Raw genomic sequence first — 20,401 nt, forward strand, 5'->3', positions numbered from 1 at the left:
GTTCTGGAGATTGAGAGTCTGAGATCAGAGTGCCAGCATGGTCAGCTGAGGGCTCTCTTCTGGCTCGCAGACTTCTCATTGTACCTTCACAGGGTGGAAGGGGCTAGAGATCAGTATGGCGCTTCTTTCTTTTTAGCATTTAATAAATTTACTTTATTAATAAAGTTCCTCTTTCTCTTGATAGCTTCTGATTTAGTTGTTTTTTTTTAACATCTTTATTGGAGCATAATTGCTTTACAGTGGTGTGTTAGTTTCTGCTATATAATAAACTGAATAAAATATACATATACATATATCCCCATATCTCTTCCCTCTAGCATCTCCCTCCCACCTTCCCTACCCCACCCCTCTAGGTGGTCACAAAGCACCAAGCTGATCTCCCTGTGCCTTGCGGCTGCTTCCCACTAGCTATCTATTTTACATTTGGTAGTATGCATATGTCCATGCCACTCTCTCACTTCGTCCCAGCTTACCCTTCCCCATCCCCGTGTCCTCAAGTCCATTCTCTACATCTGCGTCTTTACTCCTGTCCTGCCCCTAGGTTCTTCAGAACCTTTTCTTTAGATTCCATATATATGTGTCAGCATACGGTATTTGTTTTTCTTTCTGACTTACTTCACTCTGTATGACAGTCTCTAGGTCCATCCACCTCACTGCAAATAACTCAATTTCGTTTCTTTTTATGGCTGAGTAATATTCCATTGTATATATGTGCCACATCTTCTTTATCCATTCATCTGTCTATGGACACTTAGGTTGCTTCCATGTCCTGTCTATTGTAAATAGTGCTGCAATGAACATTGTGGTACATCACTCTTTTTGAATTATGGTTTTCTCAGGATATATGCCCAGTAGTGGGATTGCTGGGTCATATGGTAGTTCTATTTTTAGTTTTTTAAGGAACCTCCATACTGTTCTCCATAGTGGCTGTATCAATTTTAATTCCCACCAACAGTGCAGGAGGGTTCCCTTTTCTCCACACCCTCTCCAGCATTTATTGTTTGTAGACTTTTTGATGATGGCCATTCTGACTGGTGTGAGGTAATATCTCACTGTAGTGAGCTCTTGCTGCATCCCATAGGTTTTGGGTCATCGTGTTTTCATTGTCATTTGTTTCTAGGTATATTTTGATTTCCTCTTTGACTTCCTCAGTGATCTCTTGGTTATTTAGTAGTGTATTGTTTAGCCTCCATGTGTTTGTATTTTTTACAGATTTTTTTCCTCTAATTGATATCTAGTCTCATAGGTCGGAAAAGATACTTGATACAATTTCAATTTTCTTAAATTTACCAAGGCTTGATTTGTGACCCAAGATATGATCTATCCTGGAGAATGTTCGTGACCACTTGAGAAGAAAGTGTATTCTGTTGTTTGTGGATGGACTGTCCTATAAATATCAATTAAGTCCATCCTGTGTAATGTATCATTTAAAGCTTGTGTTTCCTTATTTATTTTCATTTTGGATGATCTGTCCATTGGTGAAAGTGGGGTGTTAAAGTCCCCTACTATTACTGTGTTACTGTTGATTTCCCCTTTTATGATTGTTAGCATTTGCCTTATGTATTGAGGTGCTCCTATGTTGGGTGCATAAATATTTACAGTTGTTATATCTTCTTCTTGGATTGATCCCTTCATCATTATGTAGTATCCTTCTTTGGCTCTTGTAATTGTCTCTATTTTAAAGTCTATTTTGTCTGATATGAGAATTGCTACTCCAGCTTTCTTTTGATTTCCATTTGCATGGAATACCTTTTTCCATCCCCTCACTTTCAGTCTGTATGTGGCCCTAGATCTGAAGTGGGTCTCTTGTAGACAGCATATATACGGATCTTGTTTTTGTATCCATTCAGCCGGTCTGTGTCTTTTGGTTGGAGCCTTTAATCCATTTACATTTAAGGTAGTTATTGATATGTATGTTCCTATTACCATTTTCTTTATTGTTTTAGGTTTGTTATTTTAGGTCCTTTACTTCTCTTGTGTTTCCTGCCTAGAGAAGTTCCTTTAGCATTTGTTGTAAAGCTGGTTTGGTGGTGCTGAATTCTCTTAGTTTTGCTTGTCTGTAAAGGTTTTAATTTCTCTGTCGAATCTGAAGGAGGTCCTTGCTGGGTAGAGTAATCTTGGTTGTAGGTTTTTCCCTTTCATGACTTTAAATATGTCCTGCCACTCCCTTCTGTCTTGCAGAGTTTCTGCTGAAAGAAAGCTGTTAACCTTATGGGAATTCCCTAGTTTGTTATTTGTTGCTTTTCCCTTGCTGCTTGTAATATTTTTTCTTTGTATTTAATTTTTGATAGTTTGATTAATATGTGTCTTGGCATGTTCCTCCTTGGATTCATCCTGTATGGGACTCTCTGTGCTTCCTGAACTTGACTATTTCCTTTCCCATATTAAGGAAGTTTTCAACTATAGTCTCTTCAAATATTTTCTCAGTCCCTTTTTTTTTCCTCTTCTTCTTCTGGGACCCCTGTAATTCAAATGTTGGTGCGTTTAATGTCCCAGAGGTTTCTGAGACTGTCCTCAATTCTTTTCATTGTTTTTTCTTTATTCTGCTCTGCAGTAGTTATTTCCACTCTTTTATCTTCCACATCACTTATCCGTTCTTCTGCCTCAGTTATTCTGCTATTGATTCCTTCTAGAGAATTTTTAATTTCATTTATTTTGTTGTTCATCATCATTTGTTTGCTCTTTAGTTCTTCTAGGTCCTTGTTAAATGTTTCTTGTATTTTCTCCATTCTATTTCCAAGATTTTGGATCATCTTTATTATCATTACTCTGAATTCTTTTTCAGGTCGGCTGCCTATTCCTCTTCATTTGTTTGGTCTAGTGGGTTTTTACCTTGCTCCTTCATCTGCTGTGTATTTCTCTGTGTTCTCATTTTGCTTAACTTACCGTGTTTGGGGTCTCCTTTTCACAGGCTGCAGGGTCGTGTTTTTGGTATCTGCCCCCAGTGGGTAAGGTTGGTTCGGTGGGTTGTGTAGGCTTCCTGGTGGAGGGGACTGGTGCCTGTGTTCTGGTGGATGAGGCTGGATCTTGTCTTTCTGGTGGGCAGGACCATGTCCGGTGCTGTGTTTTGGGATATTTGTGAACTTATTATGATTTTAGGCAGCCTCTCTGCTAATGAGTGGTGTTGTGTTCCTGTCTTGCTAGTTGTTTGGCATAAGGTGTCCAGCACTGTAGCTTGCTGGTTGTTGAGTGGAGCTGGGTCTTAGAGTTGAGATGGAGATCTCTGGGAGAGCTTTCGCTGTTTGATGTTATGTAGGGCCCAGAGGTCTCTCATGGACCAATGTCCTGAACTCGGCTCTCCCACCTCAGAGGCTCAGGCCTGACACCCAGTTGGAGTACCAACACCCTGTCAGCCACTCAGCTTAGAAGTAAAGAGAGAAAGAAAAAAGAAGAAAGAAAGAAAATAAATAAATAAATAAGAGACAGTTATTAAAAAATATTATTAAAAATAAAAAAGTAAAAAATTAATTTAAAAAAAAAGAAAGAAGAGAGCAACCAAACCAAAAAACAAATCCACCATTGATAACAAGCACTAAAAACTATACTAAGAAACAAAAAAAAGCCAAAAACAGACAGAGAGAACCCTAGGACAAATAGTAAAAGCAAAGCTATACAGACAAAATCACACAAAGAAGCATACACATACACACTCACAGAAAGAGGAAAAGGAAAATACATATGTATATTTAAAAAAAAAAAGGAAGAAAGCAACCAAATCAATAAACAAATCTACCAATGACAATAAGCTGTAAATACTAAACTAAAATAAACATGAAACCAGAAACAAATTAGATGCAGAAAGCTAACCCCAAGCCTACAGTTGCTCCCAAAGTCCACAGCCTCAATTTTGGGAGGATTCGTTGTCTATTCAGGTATTCCACAGATGTCGGTACATCAAGTTGATTGTGGAGATTTAATCCCCTGCTCCTGAGGTTGCAGGGAGAGATTTCCCTTTCTCTTCTCTGTTCGCACAGCTCCTGGGGTTCAGCTTTGGATTTGGACCCGCCTCTGCATGTAGGTCGCCTGAGGGCGTCTGTTCTTCGCTCAGACAGGACAGGGTTAAAGGAGCCACTGATTCGGGGGCTCTGGCTCACTCTGGCCGGGGGGAGGGAGGGGTACGGAATGCAGGTCGAGCTTGCGGTGGCAGAGGCGTCGTGACGTTGCAACAGCCTGAGGCGCGCCGTGTGTTCTCCTGGGGAAGTTGTCCCTGGGTCACGGGACCCTGGCAGTGGTGGGCTGCACAGGCTCCCAGGAGGGGAGGTGTGGATAGTGACCTGTGCTTGCAGACAGGCTTCTTGGTGGCTGCAGTAGCAGCCTTAGCATTTCCTGCTTGCCTCTGGTGTCCGTGCTGATAGGGGTCTCTTTTATAAGGGCACTACTCCCATTCATGAGGGCTCCACCCTCATGACCTAATCACCTTCCAAGGGCCCCCACCTCCTAATGCCATCATCTTTAGGGGTTAGGATTTCAACATATGAATTTTGCAGTGACACAAACATTCAGACCATTGCAGCCATTCTTCTCCCACTGGCAGATTCATTCTTTTCAGTTCTGACTCTACATTCATCAGAATCCACCTACCTAAAATTTTTAAAAACGTACTTGTCCAGAAATTCTAATCCCTTGGTTCTTGGAAGAGGCCTGAGTACCACCAGTATGACAGAACTAACTAATGATTCTGTTATAACAGCCAGGTAGGTCAACAAGCCTCTGAAATGTTTTTCCTCGGGGGTCAGGTCCTTCAGGAGGCCTTTTTGAAAAGCTGGGCTGGCGAAGAGTACCTGCGTGCGCTGTGGCCTCTGCTGTCACTGCAGCTGCCACAGTGCATTGCATTGGCCACTTTGTGTATGGCTTCCTTCAGAGATTAGCAGCTCTCGGAGGGCAGCCACGGGATGTTGATCATCCCAGTATCTTCAGCCAACAGCCCAGGGTCTGGTATAGCATCGGCCTCCACAGCTGTTGCACTGAACTGCCATAACTTTAGGTGGTTTTTTGCCTTGTGATCCCCTCTTGATCTCACTCGTTGGCAAACAGCATGATTTATTCTGAAACAGGGTTCAGCAAAGGCCAAGGATGGAGGTTGTCATTTAAAGAACTGCCATTCAGACTTTGTTGTTTAAGAGCAAGGTCTTACCTCTTTTCAACTCATCTTCTAAATTTAAACTGACTCTAAAAATACGGATCATTTATATCTTCCTTCTCCCCCACTGACTTTTGGTTCAGGCTCCAAGTTTTGGCAAGAACTGAAAGATCTCACTTTCTGCTGACCACCCTGCTTGTGCTTTAAGACCCATCGGGGCATATCTTAAACAAAATTGGTAGTGTTGCTGTTTACGTCCTCACTGCTTTCCTCCTTCCCTGTCAGACAGCATTACTGCTCAGCACCGAATGAGGAGCCCTGAGGCTGGAAGGCGGCAGCTGGGGCCCAATAACCAGTGACGTATTTTGGTTTGTGTGAGCTCATATGTACATCAGGCATGCCATGATTCTAAGGCATGAAATATCCACACATGCAGCCCAAGTTAGAGTTTTCTCCTCTCACCAAAAGCATATACTGAGAGAGAAGCTAGTTCACGCAGCATAGCCATATTCTCAAAATAGCCCTCCTGCTCCCCCATGACCTGTACTTTGTGAACCTCCCCCTCCACCATTATAAATCCAGACTGAAAAAGATGTCTCCCTTCCAGCTTCCAGCTCAGTTATTCTGTAATTACAAGATATTAGACTGGTGGGCTCCCTAATGGTTGCGTTTTTGTTTTGTTTTGTTTTTTTTTGGCTGTGCCACGTGGCTTGCAGCATCTTAGTTCCCCGACCAGGGATTGAACCTGGGCCACAGCAGTGAAAGCGCCGAGTCTTAACCACTGGACCACCAGGGAATTCCCTGGTTGTGTCTTCTTTTAATGTTATATGCTAGGCCTTTTCAATTTTGAGCTTCTCTGTGGATATTAATTTTAATGAAAACACTGTATTGAAGAAAAGATTGAGTTTTGGGGGGCAATCGGAGGAGGAAAGGAGCAGAGACAAGCAAAGAATAATAGTCTAACTCAACAACAAGCATGGCATGTGAAGATCAAGTTGTATTTCTGCTTCATGAATCATTGTCAGACAAATTAAGAACATATTGTTTCTTATTTATCTATTGTCAAGGATGCAGTCTGAGGCATTGAGGATAAATCTTGATTTTCATAAGCTCAGTTGACACTGTGGAGCCACAGAGCATGAAACTTGCATGTAATAAAGTGCGATGTGGAACGGCGGGGGATATAATACCAGCATAACTTGCAGCTGCTTCCTGTTCCTTGGCCCTGGTGTCAGGGTTATTCCTTAGCAGGAAGGAATTGTACTAGACCAAGAGTTTATTTTATCTGTTGTAAGAAAAAGTTCTAGTTTTAGGTACATTATTCCCCCAAATCTTAGAGACTGGGGATAATTACTTTCAGCTTTTGTTTGGTGAGTTCTCATCTTTGTATCTACCCACTTTCTCCAGCCTCCCTCCCCACCTTCTTTTAGTGAGTGATCAGTGACTGTTAAATTCCTAAGCCATGCTTGTTTTATGGGCACCTCTACAATGGACTGGTTGTACAATTTTCATGCACTGTTTAATGTTACTACTTGGATAGTCCTTAGAGGACTGCTAGCTGACTGAAATTCCTAGTAGAAATTTTTGTTTGGAATTCCTGAAGTTGAAATACGGAAATTATATTTTAATTTGATTAAAAGTAAAGGGTCTCAGCTTGAAAAACTATGAGTCAGGATATATAGTATATATAGTCTTTATATATATATATATATATATATATATATATATATATATATATATATAAATCTGATATATATATATACAATATAAATCTTTAAAGAACGAAAGTATAATGTAAATAAATAATGTCAATATTTTAAATAATACTAAAGCGTCACTTCCCCAAATCCTATGATATCAAAATTAGCATCAGTGCCATAAAATGTGAAGCTTATTTTTGACTTTTTAAAAAATGCTCCTTTAAAACTAACGTACAGTGACAGAAAGTAGGTCAAGCTTGCCTGGTGATAGATGGATTGGATTGATTGATCGCCAAGGGGCCAGGGAACTTGTTTGGGGTAACAGAAATGTAGGAGCTTGTCAAAACTCATTTAACTATACTTAAAATGGGTGCATTTTATTGTATGCAAATTATACTTAAATAAGTTGATTTTTTAAAGTTTTAATGCTCCTTGGTTTAGTAACATTAAACTTAAGGGAATCTTTGACCTTTAGTATAGTATAGCATCTCCCCCAACACTGCTCACTGCTACTAAGCAACTAAATGAACTATTTAAATGTCAGTTAGGTGAAATCCAAGAGCAGAGTAAGTTATTAAGGAGAAACTAGAAGCATGTGGAATTTGTCACTGTTGCCTGGGGGTGGTGCCTGAGAACTTGAGCCATTGCTTGCCTAGGTGTCCCTGTGGTCTAGGCTGGGTGGGCCCAACACAGGAGCAAGAGAGAGACCAAAAGTGAAATGGTTTCTAAACGTACCTCAATTCCTTTTGGCCAGCTGTTGCGAAGCTCTTTGGTGAATAACAGAACTCAAGCCAAGGTAGCAGAGGAATTGGGCATGCAGGAATATGCCATCACCAACGACAAGACCAAGAGGCCTGTGGCCCTTAGGACCAAGACCTTGGCCGACCTTTTGGAATGTGAGTCCTAGGGAATAAAGCTTTTCTCTTAACCTGCAGATTCAAGTTTAAATCAATGGACCAAATTTATGCTGCTTCTCATTGTTATTATGTTTTGATTAAAGAAACCTCTTCTCTATTTTAATTTTTATTTATGCTTCTCTCCAAAGCTTGTTTGAAGGAGAATGATTTGGAATTAAGACTTGTGAATAATGAGCAGTGGAAGCTAGCACAACATTGTAAAGCAACCATACTCCAATAAAAATTAAAAAACAAAAAAGACTTGTGGATAATGAATTTATGTTCAGTCTGTGTTCACTAGTGCTCCCCCCTCCTCACCCTACGCCCCTCCATCCTAATGCTCAGCCATCACATCTCTTTGTGTGAAACAGTAACAGAATGTGAAGATTGGAAATAGTGAATCATAGCTGTTTTTGCCACCCAGCAGCCTTTAGATAGGGGCCTAGAAGAAAGAAGGTAATTTATTCACTAAATACTAAAACTATTGTCTATTGTTGTGAATGAACTCAAAGCTCTATGGACAATGTTGTCATCTTTTGCAGTTTCTCATATGGTCTCGTAGCATTATAAGTAATCCTATTATAGCTAACCAAAGGGTTATACACACAACTTTATTGTTTCTGATACTACTGTAAAATAAGTGGGCCATCCACTGGGCCTTGGAACCTTTTTTTTTTTTTTTTTTTTTTAATGTTTTGGTATTTTTGGCAATTGGAATTACATACAGATATTAAAGTCTACCATGCAAGATCAGCTGATTTACAAAGTGCAAAGGCAATCTGACTAAGGCGCTTTAAAAGAACTTATTTTTCAATTAAAGAAAAGTAACTTAAGATTAGAATTAGAAAACAGGTAAGTTGAGTGATCATCAGCCTCACTGGCTTTTTTTAGCTCAACAAAAGCTATTTTTATTCCTTCTTTTAAAAACTCGGCCGTTTGTTTGTGTGGTGAAGATACCTTTTAATGAAGCTGTCTTTGGGGTCACCATTTTTTAATGCCAATTTGGTTATATTGTTTTATTGTCATTAAGCCCAGTATTAATTTTTTCTCTGTTTCGGCAGATTGAATCTATAAATTGTCCCATATCTGTTCATGAAAGGTAACACAAACCCTTGTAAATGGGTGATCTCCTCAAGATTGGTGTTAAGAATAGCTGGCCCCAAGGATGTGCTCATTCTGGCATCGTATCTGATCTTCAAGTTTTATTTTGATTTATTTAATGTTAACATGGTTGTGTTCCCAGATGTCATTCTTTCCCTGCTATACAGCAGCATTTTCTGTATCGTTTTAACTAATTATTCATTTATCCCTTAGTCAAACGTAATTTGGTCTTTGTGGTTTTGCATCTTAATCACACATCTCTATTGCTGCTTCTAACATTAGTGATAAAGAGTAGTCCTTGTTTGAAGAAAGATGAAACGGTAATGCTAAAAAATAAAGAGGGCTTGGAAGTTAACGTTTCTTAAAAGTCTAGGAATCGTACTCTTTCTAGTAAATGTCAATGCATTGTGGCTTACTTTTACGTATTCTCTTTTTCAGCATTTATTGCAGCTCTGTACATTGATAAGGATTTGGAATATGTTCATACTTTCATGAATGTTTGTTTCTTTCCACGATTAAAAGTAAGCTCCTATAAAATTTAAATTGGTTGTATGGTCTATGCTTGGTGATTTTAGAACCCTTTACTAAATACTTTTTGGGGACTTGTTGCAGGAGTTCATTTTGAATCAGGATTGGAATGACCCCAAATCCCAGCTTCAGCAGTGTTGCTTGACACTTAGGACAGAAGGAAAAGAGCCAGACATTCCTCTGTACAAGTGAGTACCTGCTGCCCCCAGGCTGTTGGATCCGGGAAACTTAGAGTAAAGCTCCATGTGCCTGGAGGAAAAACTAATCACTGTGGGGTAATGGCCACAAGAGTCCTGCATGGAGACGTCTTGACGCTGACTGGGCCCAACACTCAAACTCTTTGGGCCTCTCAGTCTTTGAGCTCTAAGTAAGTGGGTCACATTCGATTATCTGTGCTTTCTCCCATCTCTAAAATGCTTGGGGAAATGCTCCCTGGGAGAAAGACCTGCTCAGATAATTTTTCTGATCAAGATCAGAAAAATTTAGGTTAAATTGTTTTATGTACATTCTTATAGTTGTCTTCTTATTTCTTGTAACCCCTGCTGCCTACATATCGAGATTAGATGGTGTGTGCTTGTTTGTTTGTAACAGTACTTGGGTGTCTCTCTCCACTCTCTTTGAAGCCCTGCTGGCCTCTGTCCCGACTGCCTGATAGGCAGTCACTGAAAGAAGCAGGGCAGTTCTTTGCCGCTGCTGTGTTATTCAAATATTTGGAACTTTTCTTTTCAGAATGTGTACTAAAAGCTGCCATGTACATTTGAATATCTTTAGTGACACATCTTTATCCTTTGAGTAGTAGCCAAAAGTCATTCAAAGGAAACGCAGGTCACTACACATGTAACACCAGTTTTGATGAAAACAGGAGGTTTGACTCTGAAGTAGAGTAATTATGAGACACTCAGAAGGTGGTTTCAGAGGGTGGTCTCAGAAGGTGGTCTTAGAAGGTGGTTTCCAAGAGGAATTATAAAAGGGAGGGATTATCAAAATAAGTGGGTTGCCTCCCAAGGATATGTGTTTTTAAGGATGTTTAAGTATCTAGTTTTAGTACTGGGTTACCCCCGTCTCTGTACACACATGGGTGCAAGTACACACATTTGTGTGAGTGTTTCATATGGAATAAAAGCCCCTTCCTGTGGACTTTCTCAAACTTCACAGTACTCAAGGGAAAACACCAGAGTGGCAGCCGGGAATTTAAATCCTTTTTTATGTTTTTATTTAATAGTCACAACACGTTATAGGCTTTTTCACTAAAAGAAAAACTGAGGCCAAGAGAAGGTTGAGTCACCCCACAGCAGGCTGCTATAAATTGTCCCAAGAAGCTGTCACTGCTGAACAGTGATTCCTTTGTTTATTGGGAAAAAAACCAAATGTTTAGAAATAGCACTTTAACATGTGTCTAATAAGCATAATGAACATCCAAACTGTATTACATGAAAGGCTCAAAGTATTTCCTCATCAAAGTGATAATTAAAGTTCAATAAATAAAATGAGGATGATAAACTTCTCATAGCACCAGCATGATTACTATAATAAGCACTACCTTTAAGAAGCCATCCGTGTACTTTCATGCTAGTGAGTATATACACACAAAGATGACTGCTGCCTTCTCATATATCCCCCAAATGAAAGTACGCAGGGAGCTTGTTCTTTTTTATCAAGATGACGGGGTTGTTTTACACAGTTTTTTCAAGATTACTGTGTTCATTCCATTATCTTTGTTGGCTGCATTTAATTTCCCTTTTCCATGAAGTTATCAGTTTTACCACATTTGAAATCTGCACCTTGTCATTAAAATCCAGAGTACCTGGAGTTTTGTTTTTTGGCAATTGTGTTGTGTACTCCACATCATAGCATACCTTTGAAATGATCTCTGATGTTTCCGAAATTAAATATATTTTCTGATCTTTTAGATAAGATACCAGACATTAGAAAGAATCCATAAAGGATGTGAAGCCATTCAGCTCTGGCTTGAGGTGTATTACCCAAATATTTATGATTTTTCACGTGATTAGCACTGAAAAACAATGAACAGACTGAAATGGCTAACTTTTCACTGACAAAAGTTTGTTAATTTTATGATACTTGGAATGACACTTTGAAATTGTTAAAAAATATTTTACCCTTCGTTCGCCTTCAGATACTGTTTATAATGCTTTGGGAAAAATATGTATATATAAAAATCCACTGTAGAATTTTTTAAATTTCCTACTTCAAAGCTGTCTATATTTGTCACGTTAGCAAATCAAAACCTTACTCCTTTAATTTTCCTGTTAATTTTACCTTCCTCTCTCTAAGCAATAAGTCACATGGTTTTTCTTGGAGTTATATATTAGCAATAACAATTAAGTAACACTTCACGTAATTAATGTTTTTCCTTTTCCTTCCAGGACTCTGCAGACAGTGGGGCCATCCCATGCTAGGACATATACCGTGGCTGTCTACTTCAAGGGAGAAAGAATCGGCTGTGGGAAAGGCCCAAGGTATGAGAAGAAGATACTTTAAATTTCTTCACATGAACATCCTGTGTGTCTGGCAGGTGCCTGCTTGGTATTTCCAAACTCTGCAGCCTGTCTTTTTAAACTCAGAGTATAGAGTATTCGAGGGTAATAGCAAAGTGAATCCCAAGGCTTAACGTCCCCACCAAGCTCAGCCCCAAACTTGAGAATCGGCCTTGAGCAGTGGGAATGCCATTGCGTAAAGGGCTTTGGCTACCCTGAGGAAAGCACATTACCTGGTGCACAGGTAAGGTCTGTCCAGTTTAAGTTACCCAACACTGCTGCAAGCATTTCATAAAACATGTCACGCATGACACGGCCATTAGACACTTGATCTCTTATTACTACTTACTTGAGCTTTGTAGAAAATGCTCACATCTTCAGGTGAAAAGAATTTCGTATGTTATCACCTTTCTTTGAACCTTCCAATTTATATCTTAAACTGAGAAATGATTTGAAGTCTGTCTACACGTGTATTTTTTTACTCTTTGCCTCTTAAACTTTACACTGAAGATGTTCAAATTTAAGTAAGAAATACTTCAGACCTAATATAGATGGAAGGCATTTTATTGCAGTGTTGAAGGTGTGGAATGAATAACTTAACAGGCTTTGTGCAAATAAATGACATCTCTGCATGCCCTTGTGTGTATTCCTATCTGTTCAATTCAGTGTGTGACAGTAGAAGTAATCAGATAAAACTTTATGAACCAAACATGAAAATCAGCCTGAATAATTTGGAGCCATGCTTTGTGTTTTTGAAAAAAAAAATCTTTAAAATGTACCTTGTCTTTATTTTATTTAATAGTATTCAGCAAGCAGAAATGGGAGCAGCAATGGATGCACTTGAAAAATGTAAGCCTATCTCTTTTTCTATAATTATATGTTCATAATGTAATGAGTCTTTTATGGAAAGAAAATGGGGAAGTAGAAAAATGGTAAGTACTGATAAAATGTGATCTTTTCTTCATAATTATTCTCCAGACAGAGTGTAGTAGAATGTAAGATATGTATAAAACGGGCTTATAATTAAAAAAAAGAAAAGTATTCCCAAATGATTTTCGATTTTCATTTTCCTGTTTTGTAGAGTCCCACTCTCAGCACAGGTGACCCATGTGAGTGACATAGTATATTTCATTCTACATATTTCTCTATACTTCTAAAATCTTAGACCTGTGATGGTTTTTTTCTTTTTAGTTTTTGACCATTGTTTTATTAAAACAGGATATTTACGTACTTCTCTGCATCTTTCTTTTCTTGCTAAATAATACATCACGGGCAGCCCTGCAGGCCATAGTGGCTCCAATTCATTCTTTCTTAAGGGCTGCATAATATTTCATGCCGTATTTTATTCAGCTTTTAAAGTTTTTGGTGGACACTGTTTCTGTCTTTTTATCATTGTTGATAATAAAAGTCTCTGTATTTCTGCTTTTAGTTCTAAGGGTTGGATTCCCAAGAGTGGGATGGCTGGGTTGAAGAAACTTCAATTATGTAATTGACCCTATAGGGAACTGCAGAGTCTTTTGTAAATTGAAGGCTTAAGTGCAAGGAAGTTTTCTTCTGAGGTATATTGTGCCGCTCAGCAGAACCTGTGGGTAAAACCTGGCAGTGCAGTTCCCTCATGCTTCAAATGCCAGCTCAGTGTGGGCGAGAGCAAAGTGCGGGAAGCTAAAGGTAAAGAGGCCCCGGATGCAGAGCCTGGGAGAGATTCCAGGAAAGGCAGGAGGGCCGGGAGCCAAGTGGTAATCGGCAGATGATAGCTTGTGGGTGGGGGCAGGGGGAGGAGGCCTGGGGGCAGAAGCTGGTGTTACCAGGGTCCCGTGTCCGTGGAATCTTCACTAAGAGTTTTGTTGACTCTGTTGTGGAGCTTTTTTATATGTGTATAATCACATACTGAAATAAAAATGAGACTCCATTTTCCAGCTATAGGATTGTTAAAGATGATCTTTTGAGTTTTTGGTTTGTTTGCTTTCAACCATAAAACATACTGGAGAGATGACTGATTCTGAGACTGGCCTCCACATACATACTGGTGGAAGGGAATTGTTTAAACTGCTGGAAAACAGTTTGGCTGTCTGTATCAGGTCCTTAAAGAGGTTCATACGCTTTGATCTAGAGATTTCATTTCTAGGAGTCAAACCTAAGAAAATAATTGGAGCTATGTGCTAAAGTTCACCTACCATGATAAATGTGACAGCTTGGTTTATAATAGCCAAAAAAATCAACCAATCAAACTGCATGTTTGAAAGTAGGGAAATGTTTAAATAAATTATCCCAGAGATTGACAAACATTTTCTATAAAGGACCAGGTAGTAAGTACTCTGTCACAATTATGCACCTCTGCCACTGTAGCCCGTAGGCTTGGGTAGTATGCAGATGGCTGGTGTCTGTGTTCCAATAAAATCTTATTTACCAAAACAGGTAGAGGGCTGTATTTGGCCTGTGGGCAGTAGTTTACCAACCCAAGTGTACCCATCAAAATGTGCCTATAACTATACTCTCCCAATGTAAGGATGGCTGGGGGAATGATTTTAAGTGTTCATGTGCCTGTATAATATATGTGCACATTTACATTGTGTGTGTGTGTGGAGTATAACTTCATAGGAAAAGGGCTTATTATAAGGATATATTCTAAAAGCTTATCTATGGCTAGATCTGAGTGGTGGAATTAAGTACTCTTAATACTTGAGACTTGTGTTTTATACAATACATAAGGAATCAAATTAATATCATTTAGAGAATAGGATTTTATTGCTGTTTTATTTCTAAAATATGCCATTATGCTCCTCTTTTGTTTAAAGTCAATCACTGACTCTTAGGTCTTAGGTGATTCACCACCTGCCTTTCAGATCCTTTTCCTACCACCCTCCCCTTCCCTCCTCCCACCTGGGGTGAAAAATGGGACACTGTGCTGAAAGGAAGGGGGGTTAGGAATATACTATATATTTATGTCCACGTTTATTATGCTTCAACCTTAACAAAATCAAACTTTCCCCCAAACATGCCATGCTGATTCTTCCTATTTTTAAATATGAAGTAGTACCTCTTGTGTTTAACAGACCCGTACCCGGTTGGGGAGAATGGTGTCCTTCTCCTCTGTTACCAGATAACTTGTGTTGCTCTCCTTCGTGCATGCATCCCTTTGTGATATTTGTTGCTGAAGTGTGTAAGTGTTTGTTGACTAAGTGTGTAAAGTGACTTTTTCTTGTTCCATATTTGATTTCTCACTCCATTGCTACACTCATTATATACCACAAATAACAACTGAATTGTAAAATGTTTACATCTTATTCAAGATTTCCACTGTGTCAACACTCTTGAGCGGGGTCAGATATCAAACTAAATGTAGGTTAAACTGTGCTATTGAGTGACATGTTTCCTTTCACCAAATGAAAGTGCTCTACTTGAGTTGCTGTTGCCCATATAGCTTTTAGCTTCTCATGATAAGCTTCACAAATTGAATTATCAGAAATAATGACTTAGGATGTGGCCTCCTTTTGTCCATCTGATCTTTTTACTCTTTTCAGAAACTTTAATTGTTGGTAAATAATGGTGTGATAATATCGTTATTTGTTTGAAGTTTTTGGTTTAAGCTTTGTGAAACTATACAACTCCCTTTTGCTATAGCCTTTAATCTCTCCCTGAAAATCACTTGTTGCTAGGAGAACTGTGTTAAAACACCTAGCTGGAAACATTCTGAAGCCACATGTCTATGTTTTAACATACCTGCGTGTTTCGGTGCCTTTTATGCTCGAGTTCACATCAGATACTGAAATCCAGAATCGAGTGCTGATCCAGACTTCCACTGGGTTCCCGAATGAGAAAAGAATAAGAGAAGAAAGCACACAATTTTTTTTCTCTTGCCTTACAAAATACAACTATATAGATTTCCTATGAATACATGTTTGTTCATATGTGTGTATGTTTAGTTTGCGTCATTCTGTGCACTGGTGGCTCTCCTTTATTAAGTGTAAAATATATCTCCTCGTGTCAGATAACTTTCCCCAGATGGCCCATCAGAAGCGGTTCATTGAACGGAAATACAGACAAGAGTTAAAAGAAATGAGGTGGGAAAGAGAGCATCAGGAGAAAGAGCCAGATGAGACTGAAGACATAAAGAAATAAAAGAGAGCACGAAAGTGGTGGTGTATTTACTTGCTTAATAACTGTGACTGTTGCCGGTTGAGACCTAGCCTAGTTTTCCTGGAGACAATTAGGAATGAATAAAGTGTGCCCACTGAAATAAAACACAGTCAAATCACTCTTGTTGTTTTACGGATCTCATATTCAGTTTTTAGCTGGATAGTCTTTATTACAAAGTATTTGATTTCTCTTCTATTTAATGGAAAACTTCACTTGGGTAAATGTGCATATTCCCTATTATTTTGCTCTTTAAATAGTAAAATTTGAAACGTATATTCTATGTGGAATAGATCCTGATTTTTCTGTCTTTCTGAGATTGTGACTCCAGACTTTTAGCTGACAAGCAAAAAATTCACTTTACCAGATATTTGGGCTGTGCTCTGTAAACATCTGTACTGTTTGAAATCTCTGGATTATTCACTCGATTTTTCAGCTTTCATCTGGGTGTTTATCATGGTCTCAGCTGCAGACATTGTGCTTACCCTCGCTAACTGGTGAATCCTGTGTAGAAGGTATCTCTGCAACACTTAACTGGCTAATGGTGGGGTGCGGTGGGGGAAAACTGATAACTTGAGTCACACATATTTCTTGAGTCACTAGAATAGGGGAGAAATCGTGATTCCAAGCCAGAGGACGCTGTAAGCCAGGTGCTCTTACCCTGGGGTCAGTGGACCCTTTAGAAGTTTATAAACAGACTTCAGGAAAGTCTCAGAATATCTTGAAATTGTATTGGATTTGGGGAGGTGGCGGGGAGCAGGAAGAGGGGGGTTCATAGCTTCCATCAGCTCACAGTGGTCCCGGTAATAAAGGGCTAACGTTGCATTAAAAGACGTAACATCTTTTTAATGTTATTTTAAACTGAACCCCACTGGTTTATTATTAATAAAGACAAAACTTCTTTTTTAAAACAAATGTGTTTTTATTCATTACTTTAACAGCTGTCGAGTGAGTGCATACTATGCGTCAGGCATTGTTCTAGTCTCTGAGGCTATAGCAGTGAACAAAATAAAATTCCCTGCCCTTGGGGGAGCTCGTGTGCTAATGAAGGAATACACACAACGACAGGACATAAAACAGAGGTCACAGGGTGATGTAGATGATGGCCACAGTAAAGTAGGAGGTGAGATGGGTGCAGTTTTCAATCAGTTGGTTGGGGAAGCTCCCCAAAAGGGTATCATTTGAGTTAAGAAGGGAAGGAGGAGAGGGAGCCATTCAGGTTATCTGGAGAGTTTCTCTTTATATAACTATTAAATGTTACATATGTTTTGTTGAAAATTTGGAGAATGTGTTAGTTTTATTAGCAGGAGAAAGAAACAAATGTTACTTTGGAAATATTGTGGAGAAAGTAGAAAGCATAAGCAGAAAAAAAAAATCACCTATGATTCTATCACCCAGAGATTTTTATATTGTTAGACCTTCTTTTTTTTTTTTTTTTTTCCTTTCTAAATTTATTTATTTATTTATTTATGGCTGCATTGGGTCTTCGTTGCTGCACGCGGGCTTCTCATTGCGGTGGCTTCTCTTGTTGCGGAGCACAGGCTCTAGGCGCGCGGGCTTCAGTAGTTGTGGTGTGTGGGCTCAGTAGTTGTGGCTCACGGGCCCAGTTGCTCCGCGGCATGTGGGATCCTCCTGGACCAGGGCTCGAACCCGTGTCCCCCACATTGGCAGGCAGATTCCCAACCACTGCGCCACCAGGGAAGCCCTGTTAGACCTTCTGTGTATACACACACGTATGCACGTGCGCTCAAGTGCACCTTCACGATCGGGTACTCTATATATGATTTCCATATCCTTCTTTTTTTTTTAATTTATTTCATTTATTTATTTTGGGCTGCATTGGATCTTCATTGCTGCACATGGGCTTTCTCTAGTTGCGGTGAGCGGGGGCTACTCTTTGTTGCGGTGTGCAGGCTTCTCATTGCGGTGGCTTCTCGTTGCAGAGCACGGGCTGTAGGCGCACGGGCTTCAGTAGCTGTGGCTCACAGGCTCTAGAGCACAGGCTCAGTAGTTGTGGCGCACGGGCTTAGTTGCTCCGTGGCATGTGGGATCTTCCTGGACCAGGGCTCGAACCCATGTCCCCTGCATTGGCAGGCAGATTCTGAACCACTGTGCCACCAGGGAAGCGCTCCTTTCTTTTTTATTAGCTAATAAATCATCTCTCAGTGTTGAATCCACATATACATTGATGGCTGCGTATTAATGCGTATTTTGTATGCCAGGTTATACCATAATTTATTGACTAATCTAATGAAAGATGTGTAGGTTGTAAGTAATTTGTTGCTCTCCTAGACAATGCTGTCACATTCATACACACACACACGCATGCACGTGCGTGCACGCACACACACGATAGAGAGGAGCGAGAGAGAAGACCTCTCTAGAGTCTGTTAACTTGTTAATCATAGAAATGTAAGATGGTGGCTGTAAGAAAAGGTTGTCTTGGTTCTCTCCCCCAGAGGAGGACTAAGAGGGAAAGAACCCTGAATTCATCAGTAGCCTTGAAAATGTTAGAGCAAAAGCCAAAAAGCAAGGGAAAATATTTGAACTTTTTTTAAACAAGCACTTTCACTAGTCTTGCATGTGCATCAAAGTAACGCCAAAGCCAGCATGGGTTCAGGACTTTTTATTGTACCTGCACTTTTCCTCTCTGTAGTATTCTGGCCTTTTTCAGGTTCTCTCTCCATATTGATGGCTCTTGAAGCCTGAAGAAGTTAAGTCCATAACACAGTAGAAAACCCCTTGCAGTGAAACACATCAAACACACATCAGGGCAGGTTAGCTTCGGGGGCTCTGCTGAGCAGTAATGAGGCCAGTGGCCACACTCTGGAACTAGCCCCACAGACCGACTCAGCAGGCCCTGTGACTACAGTTCCCACTTTGCCTCTGACCCAGCCTAACCCAGTCTTCTCACCTTCCACGTCTGATCATGAGAAGCACCAGTGAGGGTATACATCCTGCATCAGTTCAACTGTGCTGTGTTATTCATGGAGGCTGAATGTTAAGGTTGCTTCTCACAAGTCACTTAGGTTCTAGTCAGGGAGACAATGAAGTGATGGTGCATCTACCGACAAAGGGCCTCTGAGACTGGGAGGGGAAGGGCGAGAGTAGGCCAGACAGGGAAGTTAACTATCTCCTTCACAGAGGAGTTAACACGAGGAGTTAACCGAACCTTGAAGATGAGAGAGAGCTTGCGCCATGCGGACATTTCCTTCCAAGGAAGCAACGGGATTGGGTGGCAAGAAAATGACTTAGGATCCTATTGTATTCCATGAGAGATGTGATGAAGGCCTGAAACAAGGCATTGAGAATGGAGCTGCCAGGAAAGAACATATTTGAAAGATACATAGGAGGTAGAACCTACAGGCCATGGAGTAGGGCGAGGTATCTCAGCCTCAGCGCTAGTGACATTTTGGGCCAGATAATTCTTTTTGGGGGGCAGGAGGGACTGTCCCATGCATTGTAGGGTGTTTAACCACATTCCTAGCCTCTGCCCGCTAGATGTCAGTAGCATCCCTTCCCCCGGTTATGACATCTAAAAATGTCTTCAGATGTTGCCAAATGTCCCCTGGCGACAAAGTAGTCACCTCTGGTTGAGAACCACCAAGGTAGGAGAAATGAGGTGAAAGAACACCAGGCTAGGCTTCCCTGGTGGCGCAGTGGTTGAGAATCTACCTGCCAATGCAGGGGACACGGATTCGAGCCCTGGTCCGGGAAGATCCCACATGCCGCGGAGCAACTAGGCCCGTGAGCCACAACTACTGAGCCTGCGCGTCTGGAGCCTGTGCTCCGCAACAAGAGGCCGCGATAGTGAGAGGCCTGCGCGCCACGACGAAGAGTGGCCCCCACTTGCCGCAACTAGAGAAAGCCCTCGCACAGAAACGAAGACCCAACACAGCCATAAATAAATAAATAAACAAACAAACACCAGGCTAATTTTTGTACAATCAAGAAAGAAACTGGGCTTCCCTGGTGGCGCAGCGGTTGAGAATCTGCCTGCCAATGCAGGGGACACGGGTTCGAGACCCGGTCTGGGAAGATCCCACATGCCGCGGAGCAACTAGGCCCGTGAGCCACAACTACTGAGCCTGCGCGTCTGGAGCTTGTGCTCCGCAACAAGAGAGGCCGCGACAGTGAGAGGCCCGCGCACCGCGATGAAGAGTGGCCCCCACTTGCCGCAACTAGAGAAAGCCCTCGCACAGAAACGAAGACCCAACACAGCCAAAAATAAATACAAATAAATAAAAATTAAATATCTAGGAGCTTTAAAAAAAAAAAGATACAAACTATTTAGAGAAAAGCAGAATTAGGTGTTGAGTTGAGTTGGCTGTATTGAACTTTAGGGCCTATGGGATGTCTCTGTGGAGATGTTGAATAAGCAGTTACATACATGGTTTTGTAGCCCAACAAAGATATCTGAGCTCAAGTACAGATTAGAAATGGACTCAAAAACCTCAGTGGTAT

At 40.5% G+C, this 20,401-nt stretch overlaps 1 protein-coding gene across 9 annotated transcripts in view; it reads left to right on the plus strand.

Annotated features, from left to right (window-relative positions):
- Nucleotides 1–16,852, plus strand: part of DROSHA (drosha ribonuclease III) — a 121,526-nt gene extending 104,674 nt beyond the window's left edge. For 8 of the 9 annotated variants that reach the window (XM_082453685.1, XM_082453679.1, XM_082453683.1 and 5 more), the window contains 6 exons: nucleotides 7,535–7,676; nucleotides 9,216–9,298; nucleotides 9,390–9,493; nucleotides 11,693–11,785; nucleotides 12,606–12,652; nucleotides 15,792–16,852. In XM_082453685.1, coding sequence (XP_082309811.1) covers nucleotides 7,535–7,676; nucleotides 9,216–9,298; nucleotides 9,390–9,493; nucleotides 11,693–11,785; nucleotides 12,606–12,652; nucleotides 15,792–15,922 — 600 coding nt within the window. In that variant the 3' untranslated portion in view covers nucleotides 15,923–16,852. The other variant, XM_082453686.1, reaches the window with a different exon arrangement.
- The last annotated feature ends 3,549 nt before the right edge of the window (nucleotides 16,853–20,401 follow it).

Source organism: Balaenoptera physalus (genome assembly GCF_965194825.1).
Source record: "Balaenoptera physalus genome assembly, chromosome: 3".
Lineage (NCBI taxonomy): Eukaryota > Metazoa > Chordata > Mammalia > Artiodactyla > Balaenopteridae > Balaenoptera > Balaenoptera physalus.